This window comes from Zalophus californianus, chromosome 4 (assembly GCF_009762305.2).
Source record: "Zalophus californianus isolate mZalCal1 chromosome 4, mZalCal1.pri.v2, whole genome shotgun sequence".
NCBI lineage: Eukaryota > Metazoa > Chordata > Mammalia > Carnivora > Otariidae > Zalophus > Zalophus californianus.
In genome coordinates, this window is record NC_045598.1 from 117,751,067 (window position 1) to 117,769,760 (window position 18,694).

The 18,694-nt window shown below is 45.4% G+C and overlaps 1 protein-coding gene across 1 annotated transcript; it reads right to left on the reverse strand.

Annotated features, from left to right (window-relative positions):
* Positions 1-231: 231 nt before the first annotated feature.
* On the reverse strand, positions 232-17,232 carry SDR16C5 (short chain dehydrogenase/reductase family 16C member 5). Its single transcript, XM_027622217.2, has 7 exons — positions 17,121-17,232; positions 12,195-12,541; positions 9,266-9,397; positions 6,886-6,985; positions 4,792-4,936; positions 4,018-4,143; positions 232-1,652 (listed from the first exon to the last, which is right to left on the reverse strand). Exons 2-7 carry the CDS (start codon positions 12,525-12,527, stop codon positions 1,559-1,561), a joined length of 930 nt encoding a protein of 309 aa, XP_027478018.1. The 5' UTR covers positions 12,528-12,541; positions 17,121-17,232; the 3' UTR covers positions 232-1,558.
* Between the last annotated feature and the right edge of the window lie 1,462 nt (positions 17,233-18,694).

Consider the following 18,694-nt stretch of genomic DNA (forward strand, 5'->3'; position numbering starts at 1 on the left):
TCGTGCCAGGCACAATAAAACCTCAGCTATTGCTTTTATCGTTTAAAACAAGTTTTTTTTTAAGATTTTATTTATTTATTTGACAGAGAGAGACACAGTGGGAGAGGGAACACAAGCTGGGGGAGTGGGAGAGGGAGAAGTAGGCTTCCCACTGAGCAGGGAGCCCAATGCGGGGCTCAATCTCAGGACCCTGGGATCATGACCTGAGCCGAAGGCAGATGCTTAACGACTGAGCCACCCAGGTGCCACTAAAACAAGTTGTTTTTTTTGTGTGTGTTGTTGTTTTTTTTTTTTTCTCTCTCTCTTTTTGGAGGCTTTCTGCATGGAAAGGAAATACAGGGGAAGAGTTGTCAGAATCATTCAGGCAGCTCAAGATAAATCAGTCCACAGTGGATTCCAGATTCCACATTCCCTGAGACCATTGTCTTTCTAAGAGCATCTTAGCCCCAAGATATTCATGACTTGTTTCTTTTGACTCTCACAGAGTCTTCTGAGGTACTTCTCATCCTTTCCTGCTCCCCACACAAAAGAAGGTAAGAGACAAAAGCGGCAGTTTTCTCCCAAGGCAGATGCCCCTCCCAGCCTGGAAAGGAGTTTCGGGATATGGTAATTAACATATTTTTCTTAATCTTCCTTTTATAGTTAATCTCCAAATCATGAAAGCAGTTGGCCAGTTCATTAAACTGTAAGAATACAAGAGATCTGAAATGAAGGCAGCACAGATGAATGCCAATGCATAAAACTGTCCATTCTGTGGAAAAATACAACACAAATCCCAACCTGAAATACTAAATTAAACATTTGAAATTAACCATATGAATATGTTTTCCGGCCCAATAGGCAGCAGTTCATCTAACTCAGTGGAATGTCACTTTCCGAGTTAAGAAGCATCCATTCTTGGATCTCTTCTAGGGGGAAAAAAATGCTCCTCTATAGAATTTTGTCTAAAATCACTGCCTACTAAGTTCATTCAGGACACAGTGGCCCCCAATGTACCCTGAGCGGGACTGGCATGTAGTCTGTGAGTACCCAGGGTATGTAGAATGAGGCTGGCTTTGGAAAGAAGGACATGGGACACTGGTGTGTCCTACACCCGGTGAGCCAGTTTCAAAAAGGCCAAGGCTGAGAGAAAGAGGGAATCCCGAGCTTTGTGTCCTCTGTATAGAGGGCATTGGAGCAAAATACTCATCCATGCTCTTCACCTCTCACTGTGACCTGCTGTAGGTTCAAGCAAAGCCACCTGTTCCATCTGGGCCACGTCCCCAGTGACCAAAGTGAAGGCCAGTTCATGAGACAGGATTCTTTTTCTTACACATCGGTTGCAAGCAGACATGACAAAAACGGGCAATTTTTTTTAATTAAAAAAAAAAAAACCCAACCAAAAAGCAGATAGGAACATTATTTTCAAAGGCATTGGTTGAAAATAGTAGTCCAAGGAGCAGAAAAAGAATGGTACTTGTAGTTTCCAGATACATTGTTGGACAAAAATGCTTTTCTTCATTGAAATCAGGATTATGGAATGCTGGGTATCAGATGGTATCAGCCATTGAGTTGGTCTTTAGTTTTTCTTGTTCTTGCTAACAAAGCCATCCATTACATTCAGGGCACCCATATATTCAGCCAGAAGAACTAACACCTTGACAGGCAAGATACTAAAGAGAACACAAGAGAGGTTTTCTTGGTTATTATCATGGAAGCACCTTTACCAACTCAGCCGAAATGCAGTGTCACTGACTTGTTGTAGATGGAAGTCACTGGCATATGCACACATTAGTGTGCATGCTTTAGGATCACTCAGGGGTTGTCCGCTATGTGGGAGGACACTGTCCCGCCCAGGGTTTCTATATCTCTTCTGGCTTTATTTACGTTTACTCAACTCACTTCTCATCTCAGTTTCCAAACTATGTAATGATTGACAGGAAGCAGTGAAGTCTTGTGGAGTTGGATAAGCCTGGCTTGAATCCTAGCTTTGTCACTTAACATGCCATCCCAGGTCCATTACTTAGCTCTTGAGACTGTTTCTTCCGGTATCAAATGAAGTCATCAATCTCTCTTTCTGAGACTCCTATGGGGATCAGATAGATCCCCAGACCTTTGGCAAGACCCAGCTAGAACTGCTCATCTTCTCCATCCCCGCTCACCCTTCCCAACAGAGCACAGACCCCATCCATCTGACATTCACATTGCAGAGCAAGGCGAGGCACAGTAAACCTAAGACTCGTCCTCAGCATTGGGTAAAGGAAAGGACACTGAGCTCACTGTTCATCTGCGGGCACCCCAGGATGTCACATGTTACCTTTTCCACGATCCCTCCCCTGAGCAATACACTGAACATCGGGGCTCAACCTGCATTACCCCCGCCTCCCACTCTGGGATTTCTCTTTCTTGTTTTATGTTTCTTTCTAGCACTTATGACTACCCAGTATGCCTTTTCTTTTACTTAACTTTTTGTCTGTTACCTGCCACCCACTCTCAAGAAGAAAATTTCCATGAGGGCAGGTACTCTTGTCTCTTTACTTCTTTGCCGTAACCCCAGATCCTTTGTGGCGCACATTAGGCTCTCTCTAATGCTTACTAATGAATATTTGAGGGAATGTGTGACGTCATCCCCTTTACTGAACTTCCTCATGTTTCCAAATGCTCATCAGGAACTATGTAGATCTCCTGGGGTCCAGAACTAATATCTTATAAAAGTAAATATAACCTCTATGATTATACAAAAACATTAGAAAAATTGAGTCCTATGTTCTTTGCAGTTGGCATTACTATACCACATACTTCTATCAATTAGGCAACAGATAGCCACTGTCCTGTGAACACCCATGCTGTCCTATAAATTGTGTGACACACTAATCTACAAGCTCTAATAAGCACTGACTTCTAAGTCGTAAACAAGAAAACGGGCCGGGAGAATAAAGGGCATGCTCAGAGTCACAGACTTAGTAAATAGCAGAATCATAACCCCAGATTTCAAAGTGCTTGCCAGAGATCCTTTGCCCTGCCTCACACAGCCTGTCAGCAGTATTGCTCCTGTGCTAGGTGAAGCCTGGTCAGTGAAAGGACATAGGAATGATTTCGGTGCATTGCACAAAGTAGATACAATTAACTGAAGACAAAAAGGCATTTCCTCATGCAAGAAGGATAGTGGCTGCCAGCCATAATATCTATGTTCAAATAACTGAGGAACTGTTGTCAAGAGGAATGGAATTACTCATAGTGCTAGAGGGTAAAGTTAGAGCCAGTGAACATTAAAACGAGACAGATTTCAATGCCACAGAGAGAAGTGGTTCAGTAATGGAATGTGCTTCCTTGTGAAGCAGAAACCCCGATGGGCGGGGGTGTCGTATGACTTGATGACCTGTTACAGTCCAGAAAACGAATTGAGATAGTGGGAAATTTGCAGCTGCTCAGCAATTTGGCATCACCCTCCGTAGAACTGGGTCCCCTGGTCACAGACTGCCGCTGATGGATCTCAGCACTAAAATCCAATGAGGAGCAGAGAGGGTAAGCAAAGATGCTCTCGGGTGCTTTTCAGTCCCCCGCCCCCAACTCTTTTAACCCTCTTATACTTCAGATTTATCCTCTATTGCCAGTTTTACCCATACTACAACTTCCTGAAATGTTTGGCTTACTGTCTGCCCTTAACTCTGGGATCTGTATTTGAGGAAGCATGGACACAATATCTGTTCCAACATGATTATTCTATGATGCCCACAAGAAAGACCACCTGTCTTAAAAAAAAAAAATGACTTCAGTCCGTCCACAGATCATTCAGTAAATCCACTTCTCTCTAACAATAATGCAATACTAAGATAGGGCTGGCAGGATCCAGTACCATCTTCTAGACTCACGGGAAGCACTGCACCTATGCGAATTTGAGATCGTGTCAGCAAACAGGCACAAGGAAGGGATCAAAGTGAATTCATTTAACAGGTATTTTTAGAGTGGCTCCTCCTGGTAGGAAAATAAATTGCTGATTGGCTCATTAGAGAAGTAATAGGAAGCTGATATTGTTACCTTTTTAAAAACACCAAGAAGGAAATAATTTTTGGCAAATTTAAGTATGTTTTCTCTTGCAGGATGGCATCTACTATCTTGTCAGCTACATACTCTGGTTCCAGAGCTGGTAACAGAAAAGGTTGGCTAAGGAGTAGAAAACAAAGAACAAAAACTGAAAAAACCCAAGTTAATAAATTACTAAAAAAAAAATCTGATAAATTAGGGATTAAAAAGGCTGTAAGACATAATCACTTATTTGCTTCTTTCCCTTCCAGATTTGATTTATTTCTATCTTTACTCCTTTATTATCAACGTGCTAGTAACAACTTTATTTTCAAATGGCAAACGATGATTCTGATTAATACACTGGTGATACAGTATACGCATCTACGTGAAACCATATTGAACAACTTCCTGTCATCCCTGCGAGATGCAGAGCTGGACATTGGTGTCTCCCCGCTCCAGTGATTTTCAGTCCTGCCGTGGAGTCAGTCAGGGAGTTTGGTGGCAGAGAAAGACTATGGCCAGGAATGCTGGGGAGATGGCTAGCAGACCTGGCTATGGTGTGGTAGGAGTTGGACCCAGCCTTGACAAACCACCCCCCTTAAACTCAGTATCTTAAACACAAACACACTTGAAGAAAGAAACAATTCTGAAATCACTTTTAAATCAGGCTGATTCCTAAGGAATACCTTTTTAAATGTTAACGGATAGAACAAAATAAAATAATTTTTAATCATTTTCAATCATTTTAAAAAATGTAGTTTCTTTGAAATCAAAGGACATACTTACGCAGTGGAACAACCTTCAAACATTCCAGTTTTTATAAAACATGGGCACACAATAGTGGTTTTTATCCCCTTTAGTTTCTGGGCTATTGTTTCCATACATATAGATTCAGCAAATCCGAAGGCTGCAAATTTACTTGCACAGTAATCTGAAAAAGGCAAAAAATGGTAACGTATATTCTAGAGTTTTTAAATGGCATTATATCAAGGTTTCCTCATAACACGAACACACAGAGAATAGGACAATGATTTCAGAGTTCTTATTTTGTATGATCGTGGTCTGCACCCACTGGAGGAAGAGAGGAATGAGTGGGGAGGAGCACCATCACCTAAAGGTCGGTTGACAAGGACCAAGTGCCCTTGGGGAGACGCAGGGCTTCAGGGAGCCTCCCGCAGGTCACACTGCAAGGCTTTATTTCCACCCCAACTAGTGGTCAGACACTGTGGGAGCTGTTCCACAGGGCAGTGACATGTGTGTCCCAAAGAGTTTCAAGACCATCGGGGCAGGGAGACACACAAAAGAAGAAATAAAATAATAAGGGATATAGGAGTCCAGACAAGTGAGATCACCGTGGGTCGTAACACTCAGATCACATTTTCTTCTAACTATGACTCTTTCTTCCCTTTGCTAGAGAAAAACAGACTGGCAAACGTCAACCTCTACCTCTTACACATCTTGAAAATGCAGGGGGCATGGAAAGTGGCATCCATGTCAGTTTTGAGCTTTCAGCCTACAATCACACTCACTTCAAATAAACACCTGAATCTTGAACTTGAAGAATGGAAATATTTGGAGAAGAAATTGCATGACAGTGGACTCTGACTCTTCTTTTCCTCACATGGTCAGAAGCAGCTACTACCACCAGCAAGAGTCAGGTCCCTAGATTGTGGTGGGTTAGACAGTAGAGGAAGGGAAGGGGAGAGGGGAGTCCTGAGCAGCTTCTAGGAGCACCTGAGTCATGGGGTATTAATGCAGTTCACTGAGCCCCTGCATCTCTGAAATTCAGATGAGCAGAAACAGCCCAGGACTCAGGCAGTCTGCATTCTAAATAGCATGCCTGCTGATTCTGATGAAGGGGTGCCAAGATGCACAGGGTGAGAATTACAAAAGTCTTACACATGTTTCTAAGGTGAACATGGGCATGGGAGAATCTTATGTCCTAAGATAGAGATATTGTGCCAGGAACATAATTCACAGGACCTGCAAATAGACCTGTAGGAGTTCAGAGACCCATGAGGTCACAATAAAACCAGTGAATTCTAAGAAGGATGGAGAAAGGGGAGTCCCATGTACCAGGAGATGTGTATAGACGGGTAAAATTTGGGGTGACTGGTGGTTCTGAAAACCCTATTCCCATAACTGAGATGAACCATGCTAAGACCACTGCTGTGCATCTTGAGCTGCGAGTCTTCAACCAGTGGAAAAACAGAGAGGTTAATTTTAGATTTTTGGGGGCTGGAGAAACTTTCTCCAAACCCCCAGCCAAAGGAGACCACTTAATGGAAATTTCAGAAGGCAGAATGCTCCTCCTTACCATCCTGATAACAGTGCCAGGGGTCCCCCAGACAGTGACTACTCTAATCACTTCCATAAAAAGAATTTATCAGTAAGTTCTCTCACTTCCTCTTTTTTAAATTTTATCTATCTATCTATCTATCTATCTATCTATCTATCTATCTATCTATCTATCTAAGAGAGAGAGAGAGTGCGAGCAAGCGCACACAAGCCAGCAGGGAGAGGCTGAGGGAGAAGCAGACTCCCTGCTGAGCAGGGAGTCTGATGCAGGACTTGATCCCAGGACCCTGGGATCACGACTTGAGCCGAAGGCAGATGCTTAGCTGACTGAGCCACCCAGACACCCTCTCTTTCTCTTTTTTTTTAAAGCCCAGGGAATTGCACCAACCTAATGATTCCAAAATGCAAAGTTCAACCACATGTAAGCAAATCTGATAGGCAGTTTTGCTGTACCTTATTGAATATGTCTCTTAATTTATAACCCTTTATCACTGGTACATCAAATCAATGCTAATTGTTCAGAGCTAAGTAAGATAAAGTTATAAAACTTTTTGCAACTGCTAAATATTACATTTCTCTTACCTGCCAGTTTATTTACTCCAGTTAATCCAGCTAAACTTGAAATGCAAACCAAATGTCCATGCTTATTAGCGATCATAGCAGGTAGAAAGGATTTATAAGTCTAAGAAGAGCAAGGAAGAACCGTTAATATTTTATACTTTTTTCAGATGTTTATATGACTGTTGTGATGAAAAGAGTCTTTTAAGCTCATAAAAATATCTGAAGGCACTGGGGTATAAAAATGTAAACATCTGGCAAGTAAGCCTCTTAATTTGTTCAATCTGGTGAATCAGTATTTTCCTGATGGCAGTTCCAATATTATTAAAAATAATTTATTTAGAATTATATTTTGCTCGTATCTGACTTCGAAAAGCAATATTCATACAATAATTCAAGCAGTATCGAGAATCTTAACTGTGGCAGGCACAATCCACAAACCAGTAAGAATACTCGGAGATATGATTATTTAGATTTATATTGCCTTTCCCCCCTCCCCCCGGATCATATTTGGATTTCAAATTTTTCTGAACATTGTTCACAGGACATGCCACTATAGGCTTCAGTTTAAAAATATCACTTTGTTTTGAGATTCATCTCTATTTCTTTGAATAGTGGTTTCTAATTTGGATTCCATGTCAGTAGAGAGGATATGTTAGAAAGAAAGGATATGTGCTGTGTCCTCAGTACTGTAGAGCACCTTCACCTTTGATGTGGGACTGGAAAAAGAAGGTAAAGGAGAGAGAGATGAGCTTTGATAGAAGATATGCTCTACAACACAGAAATAACTCATCAAACAGGAATACTTGCATATTTATATGAATTTCTATTTCATGTTTATTTTCAAATTTGAATCATATGAATAAATACGAGAAAAGGGATCTCTTATAAAAGTCAAACAACCTTTGTGTGCACCATGATGACTTTCCGAGAGAAACTAACACTTAGAGAGAGGTGGAAAATCAAAACAAGTCAACAGAGCAGCATAATAAAAAGCTCCCTGAGTTCCGATGGTCTGCGGTGAGTCTCTTTACTTCTCCCTGGGGATACATCCCTTGGGAGTACAGTCACCAGGAGTCCTCTGACCCGTTGGCAGTTAAGCGTCTACTCCATACAGGGGCTCAAAGAATGTATGCGGACTTGCCCGGAAAGAGTGTCCAGAGTGAGAATGATGCGGGCCAGGAATACACCAGCATTCTGGGGACAACTAGAGGAAGAGAGAGAGAAAGAAGAGAAAGAGGAGACCCAGGAGGAAAAAGAATGCAGCAGAAGTGGAGACTATTAATGAGATGATGGTTTTATCTTCATTCTGGCCAAAGAATCTAACTTCCTTCTAATGAAGGAGAGGGATATTTGGGAAAAGACAACATAAATCACTTGCAGTAGCTCCCAAAGGAACATGGTGGTCACTTAGTTCTGAATCTTTCCACCTTTCTTCTGGAAATAATACAGAACACCAACAATACCACCAGTACCAGGACACTTTTGGTGAAACTAGGGGACAGAAACCGACAAAGTCCAAATAACACGTGAAGGCTGCCAAATGAGAGGTGGGCGGGAGTCCGGGTAGGGAGGTATAAGGAGGATGGAGGGGAGCTCAGAAGTCTCCAGCAAATACTCCCTCCCAGCCGAGGGCCGCGCAGGACAGCAGGAGCAGGGAGAGGCAAGGGAGGGCATGAGCATGGGTGGGGAGGCGTGGCAAGACTTGTTTCAGCAAAAGCTAGGAAAACCCAACTTCTGCAAGGGGCATATCATGTTGGAGGTCAGGGGCTGTGCCCCTTAATGTCCGAGGCACCTGTCCTGTGCCCTTTAAAGTCACCCAGGCTACTGGTAGAAACTCCCTTTTGCCTGCTTAGATACTGAGTGAGGTGACTGTACATCTTCATTTGCCCAGACTAGACCCGATTAATGCTTGTTTATTGATAATGCCCTCTTTCACTTTCTTTATCGTTATTATTATTATTTACCTTTTCCACTTTCAAAAGACTTCCAGCTTAGGCAAATTGTAAGGTCTCCCTGGTCATGTCTACGTGCTATCATTTCTGTGTAGCCTTGAGCAAATCTTTTAACTCTTCTGATCCCTTATTTCACCAAGCTGTTTCCAGGATGATACAGGAGGTGCCTTGGATAGCACCCGACATAGGTTGGCAATCAATAAATGACAGTAAAACCATGGGACAATTGTGTCATGGCAGGATTCCTTAGTGGAGGCTCAGGCAGGTGCAGGTTAGGTTGGATCAGGGGTGAGGCGGGGGTGGGGGGACATCTGCATAGACCGGGACAAATCTAAAATTGAGAAGTCTGTGCTTTGGTTAGACAAGAGTAAACTTGTAAGAGAACAAGAGGAAGGTACTTCTAAATTCAGAGTAACTTTAGATTGATCATGAGAAGAAAAAATAATTACCCATAAATGTGCTTTGAAATTCACATCAAAAGCCTTTTCAATCAGCTCATCTGGGCAGTCGAGGAAACTTTTGCCTGTCACGATTCCAGCATTGTTGATTAGGATGGAGACATCGCCAACTTCTTTTTTAACCTGCATTGAATAACAAGAGCAACACCACCCACGGAGTAATTCTTTACATGATCTAAGTTTAAATTTCCCATAGTTTTTTTTTTTTTAAGATTTTATTTATTTATTTGACAGAGAGAGACACAGCGAGAGAGGGAACACAAGCGGGGAGTGGGAGAGGGAGAAGCAGGCTTCCTGCGGAGCAGGGAGCCTGATGCGGGGCTCAATCTCAGGACCCTGGGATCATAACCTGAGCCGAAGGTAGACGCTTAATGACTGAGCCACCCAGGCGCCCCTAAATTTCCCATAGTTTTACATGCTTCTTATCCTAGTTAACTCAGACGGAGTTTATGCACTCTGCAAAACAGAGTATGCTTTATTTCCTTTGCTGAATTTACAGGGCGTCAGAGATCCACGTCTGATGCTTTTCTTCTCATTTCTTCCCTCCTTCTTAGGATGGTTCCAACATGGCAGGGCTACTTTCCTTAACAGGCAGAGCAGTTAGAGCTATTCTAGTCATTTTGTTTCAGGCTCTGTGTAAGCAGGAGGTTTATTTCAATCATTGTGACAGGACATAAGGCATTATAGCCATGCCATATAAATCAAGACCCAGCACACACTGAGATGAGGTGGAGTAGGAAGATATGGAGGAAGCACAAAATTCCTAAACAGGTTTTATGCACACGGCACAGCTCAGAACCTGCCTGTCCTGCTTGTACCAACGAGCTGGTTTCCTTCTCCCTACCACAGGCTTCTAGATGCTAAGATATGTGAAGGGAGGATCAGAGTGAGCCCCATTTGCTTCTGTAACGCTAGCCACAGTAGGTACTCCATAACTTGTATTTAAGAAATAAAATTTCTGGGTGGGACCTTGGAGCCTTTTGCTCATAGTAAATATTCAGCTTGTAATCTTAGCCCTTAGGGCAGAAGTGAGTGCAGGATTTGCCAGGGTTGGAGACGGGAGATAGTGATGTCCCTTCGTTCCTTCTGTGCTTTGAATTTCATTACTGTAATTTGTATCCCAAGCAGGGGCTCTGTCCCCAGATCAGAGAGAACCCCTGGTTGCCGCTATCCTGGGCCGAACAAGCAGCTCACGGCAGTACCCCTTACATCTCTAGCTGTGTGTGTGTATGTGTGTGCATGTGTGTTGTGTACCTCCCTACATGGATGGCACCATCTGGCACAGAGCGGGATGTATTACTGAAGCCAGGTGGAAGCCACCACCTCACCCGCTACCCTGGAAGGCCTGATGCCCCGGCAACAAGGGTGACGTCGTAGGGATTTATGAGCAACTAGATCGGCAGCCTAGGGAAAATCTAGGATGAAATAGAGACCAAGGAAACCTCACCTTTTATGGTAGCGTTTTCAGATAAAAGCACTGGAAACAAACCTGACTTCGAGCTTTATTTGGAGAGTGGCAAAAATATTTAGTCAAATTCAAGTTGAACAGCAGTCAAGGCTCGAAACAACTAGCCCTACCTGAGGCAATTATTTATAGAGGGCCTCGTATTAGCTTGCTCAATATTGGATAGTTTTCAGTATTTGAATGCGAACCAATTATTCCTTAAGAGTGGCTAGAGAAGTTGTTTGCCGTCAAGCGTGAGGGAACATGTCAGGTGATCAGGGCTCTAAGTGCACAGAGATTCATCTTCAAGGTCGGCCGTAGGAGAGAGACACACTTGCACTTTGAGGGAGGGGCTAACTTGTCAGGCTGGGGTCTCCAGACCGAACCGGGCTTCCTGGGACTGGAGATGGTAGTCACAGAGGTATAGAATTTAAAGACAAATTTCAACAGAAGCTACACACTCCCCTGCCGATGACCTGCCAAGCTTACCATTAGGAAGTGAAGTGGGAAGGGGCGAGGGATTCGGGGGTAGGGGCCTAGAAGATGTGCGAGAACTTTCCACTGGGGCTGGGCTGCTCTTCGCAGGCCAGTCTGGTTCCTTCCTTCTCACTAAATTGGGGAATTCTGGGGGACGACAAAAAGATGGCTCAGGAGAGTGATGTGCCAAGTACTCATGCCAATGTGGGGATAGAGAAAAGCCTTACCAGGGAAAAGAGGCAGCAAACAAGTACAAGCCTCAATGAACAAAAAAAAACCTCTTACTGCTGCTTACTGGGGTTTTGATTTCCTGAAATCCTTCTTTGAACGTGCAGCTGTATCATCACCAAAGGAGCAACTGTGGCTAAGCATCTTCAGGATGAATGAAATATTCTGATTTTCTTATGATTACTTAAGAGAAATACACATTCAAATGAAAGGCCCTGTGGTGTGGTGGAAATAGCTGGATTTCAGCTCAGACCGGATACGGGTTCAAGCCCTGGCTTCGTCATATGCTAGCTCTGGGACCCCTGAGCAGATTATTCAGTATCTCTATGTCTCCTTTCTCCTCCACAAAGGGGGCCACCCTCTACCTCCTATATGGTAACAGGGGCTGGCACTGGCCCATACTGCCTGGTATGTACTATGGAGTCAACAGACTCAAGGCTGAGCTGGATCTTGGCTACTTAGTAGCTGTTTCTTAGGGGAGCTACTTACCTCCTTGAGCCCTGGTTTCCTTATTTGTGACATAGAGATAGTCATGGACCTCACTTTATAGGATTAGGATGTAATATAGATGGGGTGCTTTGTGCGGTGTATTGTATATGGTGACAACTCAAAAATCCGAATTCCCACTCCCCAATATTTTTTAAATTAAAGGGATATTGGAAACAGGCAAATCTGCACCAAGCAAGGCAAAGAGACAGAGAAGAGAGGCACGTGAACATATCTGCGTATAGTGCTCACTACCCGCAGGGAACAGCGAGAAGCGAGATCTACCTGCTCGGCCACTCTGTATATGTTTTCCTTTTGGCTGCAGTCACAAGTGTAGGCATAAACTCTTGTGGCCCCAACTTCCCGCACCATCCTGCATGTGTCCTCGTTCCCCTCCTTGTTGATATCCCAGAGAACCAGCACGGATCCAAGGCGGGCAAATCTGAGGGCCAAGAACCTTCCCAGTCCGCTCCCGGAGCCAGTGATGAGCACGATTTCACCAGCAACATTCTTCCGTGGTCTGGGGACGATGATGAAAATCATCGACTCCAGAAAAGCAATCATTGATTTTCCTAAGAAAACCATCAATTCCTTGGTTGACTTCAGCTTGGAAGCCATGTTGTGGCTGAAACCTATAAAGGAAGAGAGACCCATGTCAAGAGTTCCATGACCATTCCCTGTGAGCATGTGGACTACGTGGAGCTCACGTTTTCTGAGATAGCAGCAGAAAGGGGGGTGCGTTATTTAAGCTGCTCTCTTGGTAGCAGATTCTGAACTTAGGCAGACACAGGGCCTGTGTCTTGGCTTTCATTCACAGCCCCAAGCTGGGCCCGCACCTGAGTGTTGTACAGGACAGAAGGGTTCCCTAACCAGGAACTGTAACCACACCAACATTTAACCCAAAGGAGAACATAATTATTCTCACAGTTAACCTTTCTTCATAATAATCCCATGTCCCGTTGACTGCTTTTTATGTTCAAAGTCATAACTATATTGTAATGTTTATGTGGTAACGGCTACCTCTCCTGGTTTTAACTTTTGTCTCCTTCTGGGGTTTGGGGGGTTTTGTTGTTGTTGTTATTTTTTTAAAGACTTATTTATTTGAGAGAGAGAGAGTGACACGAGCAGTGGGGAGGGGCAGAAGGGGAGGTATAGAGAGAGAAGCAGACTCCCTCCCTATGCAGGGGCTCGATCTCATGACCCTGAGATCATGATCTGAGCTGAAACCAAGTGTTTGGACACTTAACCAACTGAGTCACCCAGGGGCCCCTGGGTTTGTGTTTTTTAATTTGCACAGTTTTTCTTTAATTTTTTGTCATTATTTAAAATCTAACGTTCCATAGATAAGGATGATGTAGGGGACACACACACACACCACACACAGAGAGGAATATTATGCATCCTTAAAAAGATGAGATCATGCAACAACATGGATGGACCTAGAGAATATAATGCTAAGTAAAATGAGTCAAACTGAGAAAGACAAATACCATACGATTTCACTCATACATGGAGTCTAAAAAAAAAAAAGAATAAACAAGCAAAAAGAAAGTAGAATCACACCTATAAATACAAGAAACAAATGGGTGGTTGCCAGAGGGAGAGGGGGTAGGAGGACGGGGAAAATGGGTGAGGGGGAGTGGAAGATACAGGCTTCCAGTTATAGAATGAGTAAGTCATGGGGATAAAACGCCCAGCACGGGGAGTAGAGTCAGTGGTACTGTGATAGTGTAGCATGGCGACAGATGATAGCTACACTTGTGTGCACGGCATAACGTACAGACTTGTGAAATCTCTATATTGTACACCTGGAACTAATGTAACATCGTGTGTCAACTATACCCAAGTAAAAAGCTTAAAAATATTTGGGATTTAAGGAAAAAAAAAAGGAAAATCCTATTTGTAGAATATACTTGAAAAGGAGTAATTGATATTCTAAACCTTTTCCAACAGATTTGCTGTGAGCATGGGATACCCGCCCTCCCCCAGACTCTGAGACCTCCATCCCACACCACTGACCACAGGTGCAAGAACCACAGCGTTGGCACTGTAGAATATAGGTGAGAGACAGAGTGGATAGCTGTCCTGCCCTGCCCATGCCTACCTGTGAAACCTGGGGCAGGCTACTTAGCCTCTCGGGGCCTCGGTCTCCACATATCTACCGGTCCCATAGCACAGGGTGATTTTGCGGATGAAAAGAGAATGAATGTTGTGTGCAGGACTGCAATGCTAACCCCCAGTAAGTGCTTTATGGATGTTAGCGTGTTTCTCAGATACGGAGTACTGCTCACGGAGAAATCACCCAATGTGTTGCTGTATGAATAAAAGGCCTCCCCTTGGGGCGCCAGGGTGGCTCAGTCGTTAAGCGTCTGCCTTCGGCTCAGGTCGTGATCCCAGGGTCCTGGGATCGAGCCCCGAATCGGGCTCCCTGCTCCACGGGGAGCCTGCTTCTCCCTCCCCCACTCCCCCTGCTTGTGTTCCCTCTCTTGCTATGTCTCTGTCAAATAAATAAAATCTTAAAAAAAAAAAAAGTCCTTCCCTTGACAAACTCATACAAGGCTATAGCTTATATCCTGTTATCACTTTAGTGAGAATGAGTTTCTAAGAAGCTTTACTAAAAAGCAGCTGGGAAAGAAGGGAAGGTCTTACTTTCTACAGGAGGAGAAGACATATTTAGCAGGTGCATCCTGTGCTGGGGGTGAGAGGCTTCCCTGAATGGGGTGTCCGATTGAGAGGCACAGCTGAGGGCAGATGTCCTTCATTAAAGAACCAGCAGGTTCACTTACTTTGCAGTTTGGCTGAGGATAGACTAGTCACCGTTCATGATGATGGGTAGATAGATTCATCAACAGCAGGGCTGGGAGCATGGCAAGGCTCTTAGGAAATTGTTGTGACCTAGTTGTTTCTTGGCTCATTGGACAGATGGGACTGAAGATCAGAAAGAGTATGCATGTAGTTTACCCAAGGTCCCGGGGCTAGTTAGTGCAGGGTCGGCTGAGTTCATTTATTATATTTACTGAGCCCTGATGCCGTGCAGGTCTGATGCTGGGCATTGGGGCTGAGGATTCCGTGATTACTGCCCTCATGAGCCAAGGGTCTAGTTGAAGAAACAGACATTGAGCAAATAAATACATCATGACAAGCCATCATACTACAGAGAAAACTGAAGGGTGCTATAGAGAGTAGATGGGAGATCTGATTTAGATTGGGTGCTGGGGAAGAAACAACAGGAGAGATTCACTGGAAGGTGACATTTGAGCCAGTAGCCAAATGATGAATGGTTAGAGGTAGAGGGATCTGGGAGTAGCTTGACCAACAGAGGGATGGAAGAGTTTGAGGCTTGAGGTAGTTTTGGCCTGTGTGTCTAATGCTGTCTGTCCAGAGAATTAGAATGCGGGTGGTAGGGGGCACGGATGTATTGGTCAAAGGGAGTTCTTGTGGTGGAGCCCTGGGTTTCACCATGCTTTGGATGAAATGGCCCTCAAACTCTCTGCCATCTTTGCTTGGATTTATTTTCACAGAGTAGCCTTGGATGATTGACCTGGATGATTTGATGAATGAATAAAAACCCTCCCCTTTTATAAAAGAGCCTCTCAGGCTCTGGAGAATTTGGAAGGAAGGTGCCCTGAAAGGCAAACGGTGATTTTCAGACTCTCATTTTAAGCTCAGTCATGGGGTATGCGTCTTCAGACCTGCAAGGATGAGGGTCAGGCTTCCCACATTAATGGGGGCACCATGGGCACCCTCCCCAGGCACAGCCTGGGCATGGCCAACACTCCTTCCACGAGAAGACCCACACCAGCTCATCCATGCCCCCTTTCAGGCACACCACTATGAGAGTCCATGCCAGAGGGACAGAGGTCTCTTTCTCTCCTCAGTGGGCTCCAACACCAGGTGGGTGGCTAGAAGTCTCAGCACTGACCTGGGGGAAGGTTCTTGATGCCAGAGGCCCTAGACTTCAGCACTCCACTGTCTCAGTGTTGGCATGATGTAAGACCTAGAGCAAGGTCTTCCGGCTTATTGCTGTCTCGGTGGATGCTTACTAGGTTCTTAAGAGCTTGGCATCCTGAGGTCTCCCTCATTTGGGGTTAGCGTGTCTGTTAGGCATCTGTACAGTGAGTGCAGTGTAGAGATTAAAGTTTGGGTTGGAATTCTGGATCTGCCACTGACTTTTCTGCAGCCTTGGTTAAAATTATTTTGTCTTTTGTGCCTCAGTTTCCTCTTCTAAATAAGGGGATTCTGCAGGATGCACCAGTGGGGGAGCTGTGGAAACTAAAAGACTTAATACAGGTAAAGTATTAACGTGTGTAATACCAACCCTATGATCCTTTATGGAGTTTCTGAGCAAATTGGGGGGGGGGAGAAAGGTCCCCATTGCCCTGCACACAGCTCCTCCCTCCAGGGTGTATAGGGTGGGGGTGGGGATGGGGCAAGAGGAGTTGGGCTGGATTTCAACACCTGCCAGGTTACACATCATCTCCACCTTCACTCCTAACGCCCATAATGTGGAGGCCTTCCTAGAACAATGCCAGGCTCATAACAACAGCAAAATGACTGCATTAGCTAGAGCTACGCTTGGTGTTCCTGCTAGCATATGAATTATGAGCCCTGCCCATAGCAACGAAAGATGGTGATAGTAAGTATACTTAAAAACAAAAGTAAATTCTTAGGAAGTTACACAGCATTTTAAATTTAATCGGGTTACACACTTCTTTGATGCTTCCATCCCACAGCCTGACTACTTAGTTCAAAAGCTGAACTAACTTGGGGCACCTGGCTGGCTCAGTCAGATCAGCAACTCTCCAATCTCAGAGTCCTGAGTTCAACTCCCACGTTGGGCATTGAGCTTACTTAAAATAAAGTGCTGAACTAACTTGGTGCAATATAGACCGGTGTCTTCAGCTTCCCAGGCCAGGACACAGCAAATTGCCCTGGGAAGAGGTACGTGCTGAGTTGGGGGCGATGGGGAGGGAGTGTCAGACGCGCTCCGGAAGCAGAGAGCAGCGTGGCGCTCTCACCCGCTCACCCCCAGCCGCCGGGCCGGGGCTCACCCGCGCTCCCTCTCTCGCACCCCCCCGCTCCCCCTGCCATGCCACCCCGCCACAGCTTTACCGCCGGTCGGGTGCCCAGTCACGGACGCCTCGGAGCGGGCCAGCGCCACCTCCTCGCGGAGGTCTTGCCCGGCCCCGGGTCCGGACTTCGGGAACTCACCCGAGACCCGCAGCTTTAGCAATCCGCCGAGAAGCAGGGGTCCGCCACGGGCACCGCGTCGCTGGCTGGCGGCTGGGGTAGGTTCAGGAGTTTACCTCCCAGCCGAGTACAGGGTGGGACGGCTCCGCCCGCGCAGTGGGCGGAGCCGCCGTGCGGACCCGCCTTGGGGCCTCAGTAGACCCGCTTTTCTCTCTCTCCCTCTCCTTCTCCTTCCCTCCTTCTCTTCCTTCCTTCCTTCCCTCTCCCTCTCTCCCTCTTCCTCTCCTTCTCTCCCCTCCCTCTCTCCCTCCCTCCCTCCCTCCCTCCCTCCTTCCTTCCTTCCTTCCTTCCTTCTTCCTTCCTTCCTTCCTTCCTTCCTTCCTTCCTTCCTTCCTTCCCCAGGCTGCCAGTTTTAGAGGCTGGACATTCGGTCGCTATGGCTGGACGAACGCGTCGGGATTTCAAATACTGGAATCATCCCTGGATGTTGAAAAATCCCGACATCCAGGCTGCATCCTGGATTATTAAATCAGAATTTCTGGGTTGGAAGGGGCCCAGTATCAGCATTTAAAAAGGTTCCCCATGTGTTTCCAAAGCACAGCAGTGCAAACACAGTGGGAACCCTTGTGTTAGAGACCAAAAAGGAGGCACGTTCAGGAGTCCTTGGATGGAGGACAACGGGGAGCGCTTAGGGAGCCAGGTCAGTTCTCTGCAGCTTGCAGAGCAGGGCACAGATGCAGAGTTCCCAGCAGAATCTGACTCCTGCAATTGGGCCCAAGGTCAACAGCTTCCTGGCCCCGTGGCTGTAAGGAGTGTGGGTGTGGGAGAGTCGCTTGGAAAGCGGGTGGAGTGCTAGGCAGGAGTGGAGGCGGCACTGGCAGGAGGCCAAGAAGGCGGAGTTTGTTTTAAGGAGATGAGGTTGATAAAAAGTCAACAACATACTCTGGTCCAACCAGTGTTCATTGAACACCTCTGTGTACAAGGATCTAGAAATATAGCAATGTTATATCTGTCAAGAAAAAAATGTTCAGTTAACATTAGCTAATCCTCTAATATAGAATAAATCACTGCTGAAATGCTTATACAGGGTGGAGTTTGTTGGGTGGCATAAGAAGCTGGAATATCAAATTATGGAGTGTTGAAGGAAAGCTGGAGAGTCAGGACAAGACTGTGTTTGGGATTGACTCAGGGTTGTGTCAGACACACACAAGTGGTAAAGGTTCAAAGGAGAGCAGGTTAGCCAATTGGTGTGTGAGGAACTGCACATTTGTTCTTTATTTGGCAGTGAGAAGGAACAGGTAGGTTGTATAAGCCTTGAAAAGTCGGTGCAGGGAAGAGCCTTGAAGGTTATTCCAGTGCGTTACAGGTGTTCTGTAGGCTTCGGTGAGTTGTGCAAAGTGCATAGTTGCGCTGTCCGAAGTTGAATGGGCAGGTGGGTGTGTACTGGTTTCAGCTCAGCAGTCATTGCCTAAGGGCTTGTGCTGTGCAAGTCTCGGTGTTTGCCTCTGGAGAGCTGGAGAGCTGCAGAGCTTTGGGGAGCGAGGGGGCGACTCATTCATGAATTTCACATGTGTGGGTGTTAGTGTCGAAAGTTC

Excerpts from the sequence above, each read along its gene's own strand:
- SDR16C5 (XM_027622217.2), bottom strand. The coding sequence starts at position 12,527 with ATGGCTTCCAAGCTGAAGTCAACCAAGGAATTGATGGTTTTCTTAGGA. Across the intron at positions 4,144-4,791 it reads TTTGAAGGTTGTTCCACTGC|CCAACCTTTTCTGTTACCAG; the intron begins GTAAGTATGTCC and ends TCTACTCCTTAG. Across the intron at positions 1,653-4,017 it reads TTCTTGGTGTTTTTAAAAAG|TATCTTGCCTGTCAAGGTGT; the intron begins GTAACAATATCA and ends TGTTCTCTTTAG.